The sequence below is a fragment of the Myotis myotis genome, unplaced genomic scaffold (genome assembly GCF_014108235.1).
Source record: "Myotis myotis isolate mMyoMyo1 unplaced genomic scaffold, mMyoMyo1.p scaffold_m19_p_14, whole genome shotgun sequence".
In the NCBI taxonomy this organism is placed as follows: Eukaryota; Metazoa; Chordata; class Mammalia; order Chiroptera; family Vespertilionidae; genus Myotis; species Myotis myotis.
This window is the reverse complement of record NW_023416318.1, coordinates 10,139,998-10,160,930: the sequence shown is the minus strand read 5'-3', so window position 1 is coordinate 10,160,930 and position 20,933 is coordinate 10,139,998. Positions and strand designations below refer to the sequence as shown.

Below are 20,933 nucleotides of genomic sequence, written 5' to 3'. Positions count from 1 at the left end.
TGCATGGAGCTGAAGCTTAGCAAATGCCTGTTGAGTTAAACAATAAGTTGAACAATTGCTTCCTCCTTCTCAGCTCTCATTAATTTTTCCTGTAACTCTTCTGCTTCAGCTAAGTTAGCCTCCTTACCTCATGACTTCCTTCCTTCCTTAGTGCTTTTACTACTCTGTCAATCTATGGCCTGCACCTCCCCCAGAATTCAACTCAGCGAGCACTGACTTTGTCCCAGAAGCTAGCTTAATTACATCCTTTCTTATTCAGTTTTAATCAGCATCCCCTGGATATCTGTGGACTTCATTTGGTCAGTGCAAACTATACTTGTTCATTGGTTTCTTCTGAAGGTTTTTATTTTCTGTGAGTTTTTGAAACATGGTAGTAGAAAGACCAGGGTTTGAGTTGTGACTTGAGAGTTGTTAGCTTTGTGACTTTGAGCAAAGTGGGGATGGTACAACTTATTTCAGTGGTAGTGAGGCATAAGAAGTGAGATGATTATGAATAACATGCAGTAGGTTAAACAAATGGCATTTTCCCCTTTACTCTTCATCAACAGAATGATTTGCTTTTAGAGGACAAGAATGTGCTTTCCTTTTTAAGACATTTCCTCCTATCTCTTCCCTTGGTGACTGCTTCCTCCCCACCACCAACATAACTAAGAACACCAACATTTAGTGCTGTGTCCCTCACAGGTACAGCTCAATGTGCTAAACCTGGGGATGGGGAGGAGACTTCTCACTTCTCAGATGTTGAAGAGCAGCTCCCACATTGACTGGTGAGCAGGGCACTGGGCACTGGATAAACCAGGTCCTACTGAGGGTATGAAATAAAAAGGTTGCCAGAGTGAGGGTGCAGGCAGCTCTAAGTGTGTGGGTGGTTAAGACAAGCAAGGAAGGCCTGATTCACTGCAGCTGATACAGCAGCCAGCATTCACATTCAGTTTTTGGACTTATCCTGCCCCACTGTGGCCACAAGCAGTAACAGCCTTCACTGAGGTTCCCCTCTACCTCCAATTTCCTCTTTTTCTTTTTTTTTCCTCTTCTTTTCTTCTTCTCTTCTTTTCTTCTTTTCTTTCTCTTCTCTTCTCTTCTCTTCTCTTCTCTTCTCTTCTCTTCTCTTCTCTTCTCTTCCCTTCCCTTCCCTTCCCTTCCCTTCCTTCCCTTCTCTTCCTTCTCCTTCCCTTCCCTTCCCTTCTCTTCTCTTCCCTTCCCTTCCTCCCTCGCCTCTCTCTCATCTATTTATTTTATTGTTGACAGTATCACAGATGTCTATTTCTTTATTGTACTTTCTGAGAGATTTCCATGACCTTATCTTTCAACATTTAAACTAAAAAAAAATATTTCTCTTATTTTAAATTTTCATCAAGAAGCAAGATTTTTTTGTTATGTTTTTTTATAACTTCCTTTTAAAAAACTTTAAAATTAAATTTATTGGGGTGACATTGGTTAATAAAATTATATATGTTTCAAGTGTACAATTCTATAATACATCATCTGTATATTTCATTGTGTGTTTACCACCCAAAGTCAAATATCCTTCCGTCATCATATATTTGATCCCTGTTACCCTTCACTACTTCACCCGTTTCCCCCTGGTAACCACCACACTATACTGTTGTCTGTGTCTATGAGTCTTTGTTTGTGTTGTTTGTTCATTTGTTGCTTTCAGTTTTACATTCCACATATGAGTGAAATCATATGGTTCTTAACTTTTTCTGTCTTACTTATTTCAGATAGAAATAAGCATGAGCTCTTTTTAAGCTTTTCTGGAAGGGCCACAATAATGAGAAAAACTAAGAAAGCCTAATCACTGACGATAAGGTAATGTCTATAGCAGTCCTTCTCAGAAGTCAACCTAAAATCAGGGTTACAAAATCGAAATGTGTAAACTTAAAAATGGGAACATTTAACACTTTGGCACACATATGCATAGATAATGGATGCATTTCTCTCTTGACATAGAATGTCTAAAGTAGAGGCCCAGGAAAATGGAGCTCTTGGCCAGTCCTGCACATCCTCCACAGTCCTACAAAGGCCCTGACCTACAGGCTAGCCATGTTTCTTTCCAAATGGGGATACAGTGCAGCCCCACCACCAGTCCCAGGCTTCTGCCCCATGAGAAATACACAGGCCTGAGAAAAAGTGATTCTAAAAAGATTACTCTCCTAGCCAAAGTAATTGCTCTACTTTGACATATGGGTAATTCAAGTCCCAGAAGGAGAGAAGAGGGGGAATAAGACAAAAAATACTTGAAGAAATAATGGCAGAAAGTTTCCCAAATTGGGTTAAGGATATAAATTGACAGATTCAAGAAGTTCAGTGAGCCCCAAATGAGAAAGAAATCCATGCCTAGACACATCATTGTAAAGCTGCTGAAAGAACAAACATAAAGAGAATATTCTTGAAAGCAGCCGGAAAAATGATACTTCATATACAGGGGAAAGTAATTAAAACTGTGACTTTTAATGAGAAACCATGGGCAGTAAAGTGACATCTTTAATGTGCTAAAAGAAAAAAAGATCCTGTCAATCCATAATTCTATATGCAATAAAAATATCCTTCTAGAATAAGAGTGAAATATACATTTTTACAGAAATAAAAATTAAGAGAATCTGTAATCACCAGAACCAAGCTGCAAGAAATACTGAAGTTCTTTGAATTGAAAGAAATGATACCCAAGGGAAAATTGGATCCTCAGGAATGAATGAAGATAATTGAAAATGGTTAATATAAAAGACATAGTTTCTCTTAGTTTCTTTAAAATACACAGAATTAAAGGGGAAAAAATAAAATACACAGAATTGTTTAAAAGAAAATTTATAATGTTGTCTTGTATAAATTATAAGGTAGATGCAATATCAGGACAACTGTAACAAAAAGTCAGTGTGTGTGTGTGTGTGTGTGTGTGTGTGTGTGTGTGTGTGTGTGTAGGGAATAAATGGACCTATATAGTTATAATGTTTCTATATTTGACATGAAATGGTACTATATTAATTCTCAGTAGGCTTAAAAAAAGTTTAAAAATAGATTTTAATCCCTACTTATGTGAAGTATTGTAATTCAACATTTTATGTGAAGTGGGACTATTTTGACTCAAGCATACTGTGAAAAGTTAAGGATATATAACATAATCCCTAGAGCCACTAAAAAATAAGGCAAGGAAATATAGTTAAATGGCAATAAATTAAAATAGAATTCCAAAAACATTTAATAACCTGAAAGAAAGCAGGAAACAGGGAAAATATGAACAAAAAAACAGAGAGGACAAAAAAACCCCATAAAAATAAAATGGAAGAGCTAAATTCAATCATATCAATAGTTACGGTAGATGTGAATGGACTATACATTCCAAATAAAAGGCAGAGATTAACTAAATAAAAAGTGAACTCAATAATATACCATTTATAAGAGGTAAACTTTAAGTAGAAAGATACAAATGGATTGAAAGCAAATAAATGGGAAAAGATGAACCATAAACACAGTAAGACCTAAAAGAAATAAAAACATATGTCTACAAATATTTGTGTATAATATTTGTGGCAGTTTTAGTCACAACAGGCAAAAATTGGAAACAATTGAGATGCCCATTAACAGGTGAATGGTTAAACAAAATGTGGCATATTCATACCACATAATATTACTGAGCAACAAAACGATACAACAGAAAGACATGAACTACTGATATAAACAACATGGATGAATCTCAAAATCTGAATGGAAAAAATCAGACACAAAAGAAGAGTATACTGTATGATTCCATTTACTAGTATATAAAATGCAAACTAATCTGCAGACAAATAGTAGAACAGTAGTATGCACCAGGAACCGAGGGAGGGATGGAGTGGATATAAAGGATGAAAGGAATCTTTTGGGAGTGATAGAAATATCTTGGTTGTGGTGATGATTTGTGGGCATAGTCAACTGTCAAAACTCATTGAATTGTACACTTCAAATGTATGCAATTGTAGTATGTAAATTATTTCTCAACAACATTGGCGAAGAAAATTGCTAATAATCCCAATTTTCAAATAACTTTATATTTTCCATCGAACTCTAAAAAATTATTTAATTCAATTTTAAAAAGGGAAGAGTCCTTTTTCCTAGGCCATGGCTTCTGTTGAAATAAATGTCTCTCTGTGTTAAAAATGTTTAGGTAATAAATACAACAGTGGTTGTAATTTAGTTCTAACACCACAGGGAAATGACTTCAATGCAAACTCACGGAACAGCAAACTCAAGGAACAGCTATATTTTCTGGTCTATTTTCTAAGACTCTTAAAGGGGAAACAAATTAATACGTGGAATTCGACAATTGTACTGAAGCACCCCACCCCCACTGGAATCCTTTAGGAAGCAATGAATCTTTATCTTCTATGTTTGGGTTGTTAACATGTGGTGTTTCCTTAGAACACATATGGATAAAATACTTTTCCAAAAGAGCTTGACATCGATCGCTGGCAAAGTCTAGGAGGAAATATTAAACAGATGGTTTGTGAGCACTTAGAAAGGAACCTGATATCCTTGTGTACAAGGCTGAGAGATGTAGGCTGGTTGACAGCATCATTAGGTTGATTTGTAACTGTTTGAAAGACTTACATACCCAACGAGTTCAGACTTTTGTCAACCTGAACAGATGCCCTCTGGATGCTCAAGTGCATTGATCATCATGGCCTTTTAAGTTTTGGCATATTTATTACTTATGCAGTCTTTAGAAAGCTATTATAAAATTTTTATTATATGCAAATGAATACATGTAACATATATGTAAGCTATGAAGTATAGCAGCATTTGGACACTCATGAATCCTTCATTCAACTTAAGACACAGAATATCATCAATACTAAGATATCTGTATGCTTTTCCCTGGTCTTCTCTAAGGGAAGCTTGCCACACTGAATTTTTTTTTTTTTATCATTCCTTTTCTTTGGAAAGTAGTTTTATTATTTTAAACAAAATATTTATTATTTTAGTTTTGCTTGAACTTTATGAAGAGGCACCGTATTGTATATATCTGGTTATCTGCTTTTTTCTCAATATTAAGATTCATTCTCATTGTTGTATGTAGCTGTGGTTCATTCATTTTCATAACTGTATAATATTCCACTTTGTGACTATACCTAATAATATTTATTCATGCTTCATTCAATGAACATTTGTGTGGTTTCTAATGTTTGGCTTTTTGAATAATGTCAATATTTACATTCTTGTCTCCAGGTGCATATGATAAAAGCTTTTTTCTGGCAAACTGCTAGGAATAGGGTATTGTGAATGTTACTTCAACAAAATGACAAGTTGTGTACCAATTTACATTCTTTCTATCATTGTATAAGACTTTCCAACGCTCTGCTGTTGTCAATACTAGTTATTCCCTTGATTGATGGCTTTTCTATGCGGTTAACTTTGGCTGCTGGAATTGGCAGGCTTTTCTAGATCCCAATTAGGGATTTGCTCTATGGTGTAGAGTTGGCTTATATGTAAAGAGGGCACAGAAAGATAGAGAAGGCATCCAGCTTCCCCCATGAGAGGTATACTTCTTCATATTTGTATTTCTTTTTTTAACTATATTTTTATTGATTTTGGAGAGGAAGGGAGAGGGAGAGAGAGAGAGAAACATCAATGATGAGAGAGAATCACTGATCAACTGCCTCCTGCATGCCCCCCACTGGGGATTGAGCCCACAACCAGGGCATGTGCCCTTGATCACAATCAAACCCAAGACCCTTCAGTCTGCAGGACAATGCTCTATCCACTGAGCCAACTCAGCTAGGGCCATATTTGTATTTCTTAGATCAACACTTCCTAGTCCTCTTTTAAGAGCAAAAAAGAAATGAAATAAATAACAAAACGGTGGGAAAACTGTATATTATGTTACATGAAAACAAAAAATTACATACATGAATTATAATTACGTAACCTAAACATGATTGTGGACACCTGAGAAACAATGTGCAAAAATAAATTAGTGTAATGAGGAAGTGAGATTATGAATGATTTTAAATTAAAAAATTGTTTATGGTCATATCTTCTTTTCAATAAAAAAAATTAGAGCCTGATATTTTCTCAGTTAAAAGACATGTAGCGCTGGCCAGTTTTGCTCAGTGGTTAGAGTGTCAGCCCATAGACTGAAGGGTTGAGGGTTCAATTCTCTGTCAAGGGCACATATCTCAGTTGTAGGTTCCATCCCTGGTCCCAGTCAGGTGCATGTGGGAGGCAACCAGTCAATGTGTCTCTCTCACATCAATATTTCTCTCTCTCTCTCCTCCTCTTCCCTCTCTTGCACTCTCTCTCTAAAGATCAATGGAAAAAGAAATATCCTCAGGTGAGGATTAAAAAAAAAAGACATGTAAAAAAGTACTACCCCCTACTGATATTAACCAATAACATTTATGTACTGCTCACATGTATTAGGCACTGTCCTAAGTGCTTTACATGCAAGTTGTATTTAATCCTAATGAAACCCATGTAAGGTAGCTACTATGATTAGCCCTATTTTATAATTGAGAAAATCCTATATAATAAAGAGGTAATATGCAAATTAACCCTCACACCCTCATAAGATGGCTGCCTACAACCAGGCCGGCAAGGGGGTTAGTGAGGGATGACCAAATAACTGAACAAGCAGGCTGTGTGGGGTGACCAGGCCGGCAGGGGGAGCAGTTGGGGGCAAACAGGCCAGTGGGGGGTGGGGGGGCAGTTAGGGGTGACCAGACAGGCAGGCAGGTGAGCAATTAGGAGCCAGCAGTCCAGGATTGTGAGAGGGATGTTCAACTGCCGGTTTAGGCCCGATCCCCGGGATCAGTCCTAAACTGGTAGTTGGACATCCCCTGGAGGGTCCTGGATTGGAGAGGGTGCAGGCTGGGCTGAGGGGATCCCCCCATCATGAATTTCGTGCATTGGGCCTCTAGTTGTAGAATAAAGAGCTTAAGCAACTTGTTCAAGGTCACACTGTTCTTTAGTAAAATGTAAAAATCCCACTGGATGGTTATTTATATGGTGATGAATTTACACATTGGAATACCTCACAGATATTAAAAGGAATGGGTTAGAACTCTATGTGCCAATATGGATAAAAATATTGGGTATACAGTTAAATGAAAAACATAAAAATGCAGAGCAATAAGTACTGTATAGTCCCATTTGTATAAAAGTAGATAATATCAATAACAATAAGACTGTTACATGTATGCCCAGATCCATACATGTGTAGGGAAAGCAACTCAGTAGAATGTGTTCTATATTGCTGATGGTGTTTACCTCTGAATGGTAGAATTTTGGGTCATTTCAAACTGTCTATATTATATTTTTATAACATTTAAATCTATATAACTTGTAATAACAAATTACACTAACCAGACAAGCCCTAACTGATTTGGCTCAATGGATAGAATGTTGGCCTGTGGACTGAAGGGTCCCAGGTTCGATTCCGGCCAAGGGCACATGCCTGGGTTGCGGGCTCGATACCCAGTATGAGGCATGCAGGAGGCAGCCAATCAATGATTCTCTCTCATCATTGATGTTTCTATCTCTCTTTGCCTCTCCCTTCCTCTCTAAAACCAATAAAATATATTAAAAAAATAAACTAACCAGACAAAAGCTACTAATACAAAGAGTGCTAGGCAGAATCTTCCAGCTAATTTTAAAGAAAAAGAGAACAAGTTAGATCAAGTAGGAGGAGATGAAAGAAAGTACTATTTACCATAGTTAGAAGAAAACATACAATATAGATTACAGAGGCTGAAAATTTATAGAAAACCCTAACAGATATAAATGTGATTTAAAGTTAACCTTTTCATTTCAGACCCTATTAAAGAACTTTCTAAAATGTGAGTCTACTTTCTTAATTTCTAAGTTCACTTTTTCTTTTATGATTCTGGGTCTTTTAGAGTCTGCAAGTCATCTCTGTGATGATTAGTTCTCACTGTAAAGGGCTGTACTCAAGAAGAGGGAATTTAGACCAATCAAAGGATATAGTCTCATAGTTACTTTTTAAATTTATCTGCAATATCAACATTTCCTTATAACATGTTTTCTTTCTTTTAAAAGTGGACTATAGGCCATTTTTATTTAATTGATGATCATGGTTATCAGAGTTTAAAAATTATATGTAATAGATTCAGGAAGTGTTTGAATCAATTCATGATGTTCATGGGCTACAAAGGGAAGGTATGGGTGATTGTGATATGTCCCTAACTATTTCAGTTGGTGTCAAAGAGAATGACCATGACCTTTCCCAAATCATTTGATTTTTTTAGCCATTCATTTATTTATTCAACAAACATTTATTGAGAGTCTATTATGTGCCAGGTAGAATGATATATGCTGGTGATACAAAGATATTTTAGACATAGTCATATCCTCAGGTAACTCATAGTCCACTTGGGACCTAGCTATTAAAAAAAATCTCAGAGGCTGGCTGGTATTTCTCAGTGGTTGAGCATCAGCCTATGAACCAGGAGGTCATGGTTCCATTCCCAGTCAGGGTACATGCTGGGTTGCGGGCTCAATCCCCAGTAGGGGGTGTAAAGGAGGCAGCTGATCAATGATTCTCTCTCATCATTAATGTTTCTATCTCTCTCTCCCTCTCCTTTCCTCTCAAAATCAATAAAAATATATTTAAAAATAAAAGTAAAAAATCTCAGAAATATTATACCATCTATATACAAAAAACTTTTAAAATGTTAATAACAATAGCTAACTTTTACTGAGAACTTATGATGTACTAAGTAATTAACATACATGAGTGATCTCATTTAATTCCCACAACAACTGCATGGGGTAGGAATTAATAACTAAGGCTTAGATAGGCTGAGTACCTTGTGCAAAGTCACATTAGCTAGAACATGATAGAACTGAAATTTAGACTTAGGCAACCTAATTCCAGATCATGCATCCTTCTGAGAATGAGACAAGCTAATGTTGCTAGTCTCTTGATAAGGACACCAAGATGACACAAAACATAATAGAATAAAGGAATTAATTATAAGGCAAGTACAGGCAAAGCAGGAAGATTTCAAACCACGAATCATTTGTACACTTACCCCACAAAGAGAAATTACAAGCAATTTGTGGGATGCTGTATTATTTATAAGCAAATAGGAAGTTACTGGAAGAATCATCAGCAGTGACACAAAGTAGAAAGCTCCTTTCCTGCATTTAAAAGCTCTTCCATACATCTCAAGCCACTATTAATTCTAAATAAAGGCATCAGGCAGCCTCAGAGTACTCCGAGCTCTGTTAGAGATACAGTAAGTTCTTTCTGGGTATAGTCACTGAAGGGAGAAAAGGGCATAGTCCTTGCCTGATCTGTTCATGGCCAAAGAGAAAGAAAAAGAGTTTCTTACTCACAAATTCAGTTTGAGAACCCATTGGGAAGGACTATGAATGGAGGATGGGGAACTATTATTGCCTCACTTGGGTCATGGCTCACTCTGACTAGAAAGGTGGAAGTGTTACTAGAGATAGGGGATGCAAGGGATGCTGGGCAGATCGAGAAGTCTCCACAGGTATCATTGTCATCAATTCATTCAACAGTTATCTACTGATAATCTAGTATATGCTACACTCTGGGACACAAAAATGAGTAAGACAAATTTCTAATTACTGCAGACAGAAAAAGATATTAAGTATTTTACAATTTTAGGAGAGAAGGCAAAATTATCATACTATAACACAGTGGTAAACAATTCTATATGGTATATATAAAATGCTATATTGTATGGTGCAGACCACAAGTGATGTGGTTGTTCTAAGGAAAGGAAAATCAATATGGTAGTCACAAACGTGAATTAGGCCTTAAATGATGGGGAGGATTTGGCGGGAAGAAGATAAGGGAAGGAATTTAGAGGAAAGAAGAGGGAATTCAGAGGAAAAGGCTACTGTGAATGGAGAGATGGAGAGAGAAAGAAGGGTAGTCAGTGAGGAGACTGACTTGAGGAAAGCAGAGTGTGTGCAGTAGGGGAGAGCTAATCACCACACAGCTAAGGCTGGTTACCCACCCTTCCTCCCTGACCAGAATAATGTCAGTGGTCTCAGGATGCTGGAAGGATCCACATGTGTCAGAATCTGACAGAAATCTAGATACCAACCCCCTGACTAATTAGGGGGTAAAGGGCAGAGTAAGATTATCCATTTGCACCAGGAAGAGATCAACGGTATCAGAACACTGGGGCACCTCCCTGGTGCATAACCTTGGAGAAGGCCAATACAGCTAGAAAGGACTGCTAGAAGGTAAACTGTAACTTGAATGTTAAATTAAAACTAGTTAAGAACCTCTTAAACTCCATAATTTGGGAATCTCTTCTTGACTTCCTGACTAAAATATTTTAATAAATTTCCATTGTCTTAGATGGACTAGGGCATATATGGCCCTTCTTGATCTAATCCTTGCCTACCTTTACAGCCTCATTTCCACCTCTGCCTGATGAAGTTCCAGTCATAGGGAACCATGGGCATGTCTCTGCAAGTTTGACCCATCTTGCTTTCTTATGTCCCTGGGTTCCCCGTTTGAGTGTCCATTTCCTCTTCTTCTGCTTGGTTACTTCCTACTGCCCTTTAAGACTCGGTTTGAAGATTTTTTTTTTCTTTTGGAAGTGTAGGATTATGGGTGATTTATGTAGAATTTATTGACAGGGCCATGGATGCCACTGGTTGCTGCGTGGGGGTGGACAGGTAGTGGACACCAGGACTGGGAAACTGGTGACTGAGAACCCATTCTGCAGAGATGGGAGGGATGTAGAGACAGAATGCATGTGAGCAAAAACTCTAATCCTATGGCACCTGCTTCATTGCTCCATCAAACTTTACTTACAAATCATAAATTCAAAGATAAAAATTATTAAGGATGCCATGACAGCAAATGAAGAGCATTAAATCCTAAGCATAGGGCTTTTATGAGTGCAGGGCCCTGTGAGGCTGTGCTGGCCATAAGCCCATGAATCCAACCTTGCATAAAAGTCTGTTCATACAGCATTGATTAATAGCAAAATGTAATAAAGCAAATTTTTCATTAATAAGTGATTACAAAATAAATCATGGTCCAACCACACAGCAAAAGAAATCATATAGCCAGTAAAAAATGAGACAGATAATCTTGTAGACACTAACATAGATAGCTACTTAAAATACTAAAGTAGAATATTATGCATGTAACTATCCCATTAAAATATTAAATACAGCTGGCCCTCCATATTCACAGGCTTTGTATCTGTGGATTCAACCAAGTGGATTGAAAATGTGTGAGAAAAAAAGTTACGTTGTTTTTGATGTCTTATGTAGTTATGCCTACTATGGTTTCATCCAGGGGTCCTCAAACTTTTTAAACAGGGGGCCAGTTCACTGTCCCTCAGACCGTTGGAGGGCCGGACTATAGTTTAAAAAAAACTATGATCAAATTCCTGTGCACATTGCACATATCTTATTTTGAAGTAAAAAAACAAAACGGGAACAAATACAATATTTGTATTTGCATGTGGCCTGTGGGCCGTAGTTTGAGGACCCCTGGCTATACTGAACATGTATAGATTTACCTTTCTTTTTTTTAAATCCTCACTGAGGATATTTTTCCATTGATTTTTAGAGAGAGTGGAAGAGAGAGGGAAAGACAGAGAGAAATATTGATGTGAGAGAAACACATCAATTGGTTGCTTCCTGCAGGGGCTGGGACCAGGGCCCGGGCCTGGGGAGGAGCCTGCAACCAAAGTACGTGCCCTTGACCGGAATTGAACCTGGGACCTTTCGGTCTGCAGACCAATGCTCTACCCACTAAGCCAAACTGGCTAAGGCCATACTTTTCTTTTTGATCAGTATTTCCTAAACAATACAGTATAACAACTATTTACACAGCATTTACATTGTATTAGGTATTATAAATAATCTAGAAATGATGTAAATTATTCTGATGGATGTGCATAGGTTATATACAATCTATACCACTTTACATAAGGGACTTAAGCATCTGAAGGTCTGGGTGTGCTTGGAGATTCTGGAACTAATACCCTGCAGATACCCAGAGACAAATGTATATAGAAGAATGTCTATCGAAAGCAGGGGTGGGGAACATCTGGCTGGTGGGCCATATAAGGCCCACAAAATTATTTGGTCTGGCCCTGCCAAGGCATTAGGGGTGAGTTAATTAAATGTTTGACCAAATATAGCAGGCTAATTATTAAGCTGATAATTTTGTATGGCCCTCGAATGATGTTATAACCAAATGGCACTTGGCAGCAAAAAGGTTCTCCATGCCTGATCTAAAGGAAAGTTGGGAGGAATACCTGAATCTCTTAAAAGTGATTAGAGGAGGAAATAATTTTTACTTTTTATACCTATTATATTTCAGGCTTTACATGAACATATGTTGTTTCTGAAATTAAAAATATGATTATAATTTAACTCTAACACCTAGAAACACATGTCTGACCCACAGTGAAATCTGTTGGCTTCATTTTATTTAAGAACATAAAAAGACCATGGAAAATAACCTTCCTGACCTGTAAAACAGTGCTCATTAAAATTCTTACCTTCTTTTTATCTTTCCATTTAATTCTTACCATCATTGCTGGACTCTTCAATAGGGGATGCTGAGTCTGTACATTCTAGGGCTTCCTTCGTGATCTCAACCACCTGAAGCCTCCTGACCCTGACTAGGTCTGTGTCTTTCAATCCTTTCTCCAATTGTTTGACCACCTCTTTTCCAGGCTGGGAAGTCAGAATAGTAATCTGGAAATAAATCCACAAATCAATGTGTCTGCCTTCCCTGGTGTACAGAGTGAGAAACAGGTTAGATCTAGAGAATAAACACAGGAGAAATCTGTGGTAGTAGCTATTGTCTTCAGGGCAAAGAAGAGGCTTAATTGTAACCTACAAATCAAATTTCATTTGACATATTATTTTGGGATCATCACAGGACCCTTCCAAACAGGGTGAGCCTACCCTAGACAGAGACCAGTGAGGTCATCCCCCTAGTTTTAGTTTTTTTCAGATTTCTTGAAGCACTAGTGTCTGTCCTGCTCAAAATGCCTTGACTTTATGAGGAAATAAAGAACATTGGATCCTTAAATTCCACTCACTAAATGTGAACTAAACGGCAGAGAGCCTACATGCTGCTTTTTCACAGTGGCGCTTCCATGTAGATTTCTTTCCTTGTTCAACCTGGATCTAGCTGTGCTGTTTCTTTTGCTCTTAACTCTAAAATGTATTCAGGGTGGAAGGGGTCAATGGGGGAAAAAAGGGAGACATCTGCAATACGTTCAACAATAAAGATAAATGAAAAAAATGTATTCATCCTTGATCAATATATCTGACCTGAAGGAACATTGAGGTGTTTGTGTATAACGTGAATATTTGATTCTACCTGAATGAATATACTCTGTTTTTATTAGCAGTTTTGCCTTAAATTTGAAACTCTGGGAGGCAATTCTTTTTTGTACTTAGACATTTTGATTGAGGAAGAGAGATGCAGATGAAAGCACAATTATTTTTTAAACTGTTTTTAAAAATCTGTTTTATGCCTGAGGTTACCAGAGACTGAAAGTGTTTTTAACTCACACTCACACACTCAGTGCAGTATGCAGTCATAACTTAATTTATATATATATATATATATATTTAAATATATTTTATTGTTTTTTTACAGAGAGGAAAGGAGAGGGATAGAGAGTTAGAAACATCGATGAGAGAGAAACATCAATCAGCTGCCTCCTGCACACCCCCTACTGGGGATATGCCTGCAACCAAGGTGCATGCCTTTGACCGGAATCGAACCTGGGACCCTTCAGTCCGCAGGCCGACGCTCTATCCACTGAGCCAAACTGGTTAGGGCTCTTAATTATATTTTTAAGATTATCTCAGTCTGGCAACAGAATTTTAGAAATCTTTACACTTCCACATTTACTAATCCCAAGAAAAGTTACTCATTTTGGTGCTAAGATTTGATTAAATTCTTAAGAGTACCCAGAATGTATAAATATAGTCAGCCATCTAGGTAATTTAACGATTGCTTTACAAGTTCCAAAAATCCAAAGGCAGATGGCATATGCAGATTTTATCTGATTTCAGTTTTCCCTTATAATTCACTGTAGTCCCCATTTTTAGAGCTCCTCTCTATACCTAGCTGTGTAGTAAGAATTGCACAGATTACAGGACAAAGGGACCATGTCTACTGCCTGCAGGAAGCTGAAAACCTAGTCTTGAAAATGACATTCAATGTGTATGAAACATAGAACAACATAAGAATGATAAATAAGGAAGCATTTATGTGGACTGAAATGGGAAGATGGCTTAGACTCCTGAGGCCAGCATCTCCTACCTCCAGGGAAGTGTAGGTCAGAGCTGAGCCTGTGGTCACATGTCTGCAGTACTGTTTGAACTGTTGGAGCCCATCTTCTACTGCCAGCTGCAGAGAAGTACCTTGTGGTCTGAAACAACCTTCTTTCTGTAGTGTGCGGATCTCTGAGATGCAGGTCTGCAGCCTGGCAAAGTTCCCTTTCACTTGCTGCAGAGAAAAATGAATCAAAGATACAAATCTTCAGTGACCCAGGTTTCAGATTAATTGGGAGTCTAACTTCATTATCATTTATTCCTCCTCAGGAGTCCCTTCTGTTTATTTGATCAACATGAACTGAATGCCTACTACGTTCATTCTAGGCACTACACTCAAATCTTCCCTATATCAGAAGAACGAAAATTTGCAGCCAAAGGGCTTTAATTATATGGAGTTACCAGAAAGAGGAAAGGAAGGTCCAGTTGTTACTACTTAGTTTTACTAGTTTTACTTTGGTGGCCTGCAAATTGGAGGCTCAGGGCTACTCTTAAACATTATCTTTATTTCTCAGTCAGTCTAAGCAGTGGCAGCTTCTTTATTCAAAAGTGGTATTTTCCCAGAAATGAGGATTTTGATGTGGTTGATCATTTCATAACTGGTAAGGTCCTACCTAATCTGCTCCTCAGGACTACTCCAGTAAGTAAGAGATGTTTGGTTTTGTCTGCAGTCAGCTTAAGGAGCCAAGAGATAAACTTGTTCTCCTCACCCTCCTTTATAAAACCTTGCTATCAGGAAGTGTTCTGATATAATCTGATTCTAGGTCAATGTTACATCTCCTAAGGATATATGCATTTTGAATAAATGTGGAATGAAAATTTGTGACACTATTTGAAGAAATTCCAGGCCTCAATAGCAGGTGTGGAGTGGGAGCAGATGGGAAGGATAGCCAAATTAGTCCAAAATCTCATTGTAGGTCATACACAAGAACTACGTATGGTGCCAGGTAGGTCCTGGAAATATCGGAGGAACACTTCGTAAAGTATATGCTTATCTAACCACTGTGCTGTATACCTAACTAAAACTAATACAAAATAATATTGAATGTAAATTGTAATTTTAAAAAATAAAAAAATAAAGAATTGGTAAGATCTTCACAGTAAGGGAATTCTTCTGAAGCTGCTTTGAGAAAAGATTAATCACTTTGGTCAGATTTATTTATATTAATGTCACAATGGATATAAAAGGAATTCTAATATTTTAATTATGATCCCTGTGTCATGATTCCTTAAAAAAAGTTCAGGATTATTTGATTATACTCATAAATTAAATGTGAGGAGTTATATTGAGGTTTTCAGTTTGGGCAGGACTCCTAGTTGATATTGTTCTCCTTTTATATTTTGAGCTAACTCTGCAGATAGAAAACGTCAGATGCTTATATAGGTCAGAGGCAATGGGTTTAAAGTAACATTCTTCCTTAACCAAAGATTCAGTTGTTCTATACATAAGGTAATGGCATTGTTCAGTGATTTTCTTGAGCTTTTAACCAGGTTTGAATTTACTGTTTTTTTAGGGAAAAAAGGGTTTTGTAATTTTTCCTGAGATACAGAACAGCCTGCCTCTCCTAACAGAGTAACTAAGGGATCAAGGGATTCATCCAGGGCCAGATGTGCTGAGTAGTGCCAGATGCATATAACTTAGTCAATTGAGGAGGGGGGAAATCCTTTTACCTTTGTTTGGAACATGAGCTCATTTCTCAAAAAGCCTCTTATGCTGGATACCTTCCATTTTGTCCTTCCAGGTTACTCTCTACTTTTCTCTACCCCTATTGCCTGAGTGAAGGTAGATATTACAGGCAAATATGTTCATGGGACAGACATGCACAAGGAAAATGGCACAATAGAAGAACATATCTGCCACATGGCCATAAATGTCAGTGTCACTTTCACTCTGTCCTCAGTATACTCCTAGGTATATAATCAGTGGATTATATACAGTCAGAGTTATACCATTTACTCACCCATTTACCAGTTAACAGACATTCTGTTTTCAGTTTGAGGCTATTATGAATAATGCTGCCATGAATATTCATGTATATTTATTTGTGTGAATGCATGTTTTCATTTCTGCCAGGTAGATTCCTGGGGTAGAATTGTTGGGTTATATAGAAGGTATATATTTAACTTTTTAAGAAATTGACAAACTATTTTCCAAAGTGGTTGTATCATTTAACCTTCCCATCATCAATGAATGAGGGTTAAAGTTTCCCTGCATTCTTACCAACACTTGGTATTGCCTGTTAGTATTGCCTGTCTTTTTAATTGCAGCCATTCCAGTGAGCGTGTAATGTTAACTCTGTTTTTCTTTAACTTTTTAATTTGAAGTAACTATAGATTTACACAAAACTAAAAAAATTGTACATAGGGAACTTGTGTAACCTTCACCCAGTTTCTTCCAGTGGTTACATCTTACATAACTAGAGCACAATTTTAAAACAAAGAAATTGACCTTGGAACAATGTGTGCATAGGGTTCTATATCATATTATCACATCTGTAGATTCGTGTAATCACCACCTCAGTTAAGATACAGAATTATTCCCTTACCAAAAAACTCTCCCTTGTGCTATGCTTTTATAGTCACCTCTGATAGGGGGGACTTATAATCTAATAGAGCACCTGAATTAATCTGAAAAGTAATCATATTATTTAAGAACATAAAAGACCATTATTTTAAATCTTAGAACACATATACTTATGTGACTAGGGGGTTAGGTTTCTCATATGTAAATAGGGGGTTAGGTTTTTCTTTTCAAGGCCTGTGCAAAGCAATTGAGGTGACTCAGCTGTGAATCCAGCAAGCAGAACCGATAAACATGGTCAGGCCGACCCACCAGGAGTCAAAACATTATCTCATCAACATCATCTCATCACCTGATGACTAATTACAATAGCTGATGTCTGTGGATCCCCAGGTCCCTGACCCCTTCCCCTTTATAATCCCGTTCCCTGCACCTTGGCTGGAAGGCAGAATTTGATGCTTGTAAATGCCTGTCTTCTTGGCTGCCTAGCCTTCTCAATAAACGCCCAATACGATTCAACCCTGAATTGTTATGGGACACAGCGACAGGCAGCTGAGCCCAACTTGGGGGTTTCCTGGTAACACCTCCAGCCCCTCCCATTTATAATCCTTGGTAACCATTAACCTGTTCTTATTGTTTATAATTTTGTCATTTTGGGAGAGTTACATAAATAGAATTGATGTGTGTGACCATATGAGATTGGCTTTTTTCCCCCCCACTTAGCATAATGCTCTTGAGATCCATCCAAATTGTATGTGTTCATTTCTTTTTATTGCTGAGTAGTATTCTATGGTATGGCTATATTAGTTTGTTTAATCATTAATCTATTAAGGGACACTTAGGTTGTTTCAAGTTTCTGGCTATTACAAATAAAGCTATTGTTAATATTTAAATATGTGTTTTTGTGTAGATGTAAATTTTAATTTTTCTGGGATAAATGTTCCAAAGTGCAGTTGCAGTGTTATAAAGTAAGTGTATGTTTAGATTTTTAAGAATATTACAAACTATTTTCCAGAATAGCTGTGCCAGTTTATATTCCCAGCAGCAATGAATGGGAGATCCAGGTTCTCTGCATCCGTGATAGCTTTTGGCAGTGTTACTATTTTTTATTTTAGCTGTTCTAATAGGTGTAGTATTATCTCATCATGGTCTTAATTTGCACTTGCCTAATGGCTAGTGATGTTGAATATCTTTTCATGTGTTCATTTGCCACCTAGATAGCCTCTTCATTGAAATTTCTCTTCATGTGTTTGGCCCACTTTGGAATTAGATTTCTTTTTAATGTTGTGTTGAGACTTCTTTGTATGTTCTAGATATGAATGCTTTGTCAAACTCGTGATTTGGAAATATTTTCTTCCAGTCTGGAGCTTGTCTTTTTATCCTCTTGACAGGGTTATTTGCAGAGCAAATATATTTAATTTTGATGAAGTTCAATTTGTCAAGTTTTTCTTTTATGGATTGTGCTTTTGGTGTCATATCTAGGAATCTTCACCAATCTCTAGGTCCTGAAGATTTCCTCCTATATTTTCTTCTAAAAGTTTTAGTTTTACATTTAAATCTACTAGTATAACCTATTTTGAGCTAATTTTATTTTTATTTTTAAAAATATATTTTATTGATTTTTTACAGAGAGGAAGGGAGAGGGATAGAGAGTTAGAAACATCGATTGGAGAGAAATATCATCAGCTGCCTCCTACACACTCCCTACTGGGGATGTGCCCGCAACCAAGGTACATGCCCTTGACTGGAATTGAACTGGGACCGTTGAGTCCGCAGGCTGACGCTCTATCCACTGAGTCAAACTGGTTAGGGTTGAGCTAATTTTAAAATCAAATAAGAGGTTTAGGTTCAGGTTTATTTTTTTTTCATGGGTGTCCCATTGCTACAACACCATTTGTTGAAAAGGCTATTCTTTGTACATCGAACTGCTTTCACATCTTCATAAAAAGTGAGTTGTATATATTTCATTGGATCTATTTTTGTGTTCTGTTTTGTTCCTTTGATCTATGTATCTATTCTTCCACCAATACAACACAATCTTGATTACTGTAGTTATCTGATAAGAGGATATTTTATAACACTAAGTTAGAATAGAAAAAGTTTCAAGCTAGTAATATAATCTCTCAACTTCAAGAAACTAGAAAAGGAATAGCAAAGTAATCCCAAAACAAGCAGGAGGTAGAAAATAATAAAGAGTACAAGTCAATGAAATTGAAAACAGAAAATTGATGAAACAAAAAGCTAATTCTTTGAAATGATCAATAAAATTGACAAACCTCTAGCAAGATAGACAAAGGAAAATAGAGAAGATATAACATCAATATTAGGAATGAAACCAGGATTGTTCTTACAGACCTAGTAGACATATGAAGGATAATAAGAGAATACTCTAAACAAATTTGCATATATAAATATGAATACCTAGAACTGGACTAATTTCTTTAAAAGCACAAAGTACCACATCTAAAATGAAATAAATAATTTTAATAGCCTTATCACTATAAAAGAAATGTAAAACTCCTGAAAAAGTAATTTCTAGGCCTGGATGGTTTTACTGGAGAATTGTACCAAATGTTTAAAGAAGAATTAATATCAATTCTATACAATCTTTTCCAGAAAATATAAGGAAAGGAAACTTTTACCAACTTATTTTATGAGGCTGGTTATTACCCTAATACCAAAAACAAAGAGTATAAAGAAAGAAAACTAAAGACCAATATTCCTCATAAATATAGATTTTAAAAAAGAATATTAAAATAATATTAACAAATATAATTCATAAAGAATTATAATCTATCTATCTATCTATCTATATAAAAAAAGAGGTAGGCCCTGACAGATTTGGCTCAGTGGATAGAGTGTCAGCCTGCTGACTAAAGGGTCCCGGGTTTGATTCCAGCCAAGGGCATGTACCTTGGTTGCGGGCACATCCCCAGTAGCGGGTGTGCAGGAGGCAGCTGATTGATGTTTCTCTCTCATCGATTTTTCTAACTCTCTATCCCTCTCCCTTCCTCTCTGTAAAAAATCAATAAAGTATATTTTAAAGAAAAAAAAAAAGAGGTAGTAGGCGAATTAGGCCGGGACGCCGTAACGGGTCACGACCAGACAGGAGAAGGTTGCATGCGCAGGTGAGGCCTGGAGCAGAGACAGAGACAGACACAGGGGGGCCTGCCTGAGCCAGAGGAGCAGCTCTGGTGGCCTGGAGCAGACACAGGCAGGGGGGGAGGGGGAGCCTGGGGCAGAAGTCAGGCATGGGTCCTGGCCGCCCATGGTGTGGGTCAGGCCTGATTTCCACAGTGGCCCACAGGGTGCCTCCTCCTATGGTGGGAGGCGGGTGCCTCCTTGTGAGATTTCAATTGTGCATTGGGCCTCTAGTCTACACTAATAAAAGACAAACATGCAAATTGACCATACCTTTGTTACGCCTTAAGCCACGCCCACAGCCAGTCAGAGCGACTATATGCAAATTAACCCAACCAAGATGGTGGCCAGCAGCCACGGAGCTGGAGCGAGCAGGAGGCTTGGTTGCCCCAGTGATGGAGGAAGCCAAGCTTCCTGCTTGCCGCGGCAGCTCTGAGCTCCACTCAAAGCAACAAAGTTTCAATTATAGAAGGTAAATAAACCCCACATACCTGCTTTCAGCCGGCTGTGGCCACGGAGCTGGAGCAAGCAGGAGGCTTGGTTGCTCCAGTGATAGAGGAAGCCAAGCTTCCCACCAGCCCTGGCCGGCTCTGAGCTCCATTCAAGGCTACAAAGTTTCAATTATAGAAGGTAAATAAACCCCAGATACCTGCTTTCAGTCAGCCGTGGCCACGGAGCTGGAGCAAGCAGGAGGCTTCCCTCCCATCTGCCCTGGCCGGCTCTGAGCTCCTCTCAAGGCTAGTTTCAATTATAGAAGGTAAATAAATCCCAGAATTAAAAAAGAAAAGAAAATAAGAAGAGGCTGGGAGCTTCTGTCATGGGTCGGCTTGGCCAGCCTGAAAACGGCCCTCAGCCCCTCACCCAGACTGGCCAGGCACCCCAGTGGGGATCCCCCACCCTAAAGGGGGTGTGGCCCGCTGCAAACAGCCATCAACCCCTCACCCAGGCTGGCCAAACCTCCATGGGG

General features: G+C 37.9%; 1 protein-coding gene across 1 annotated transcript in view; it reads right to left on the bottom strand.

The window, feature by feature from the left end:
* LOC118668820 (meiosis 1 associated protein) overlaps positions 1-20,933 on the bottom strand; it is a 58,332-nt gene that overhangs the window by 31,818 nt on the left and 5,581 nt on the right. The window contains exons 2-3 of the mRNA XM_036334021.1: positions 14,294-14,479; positions 12,537-12,705 (exon numbers count right to left, since the gene is read on the bottom strand). Of these exons, the coding sequence (XP_036189914.1) occupies positions 12,537-12,705; positions 14,294-14,479 (355 nt within the window). The remainder of the gene's footprint in view (positions 1-12,536; positions 12,706-14,293; positions 14,480-20,933) is intronic.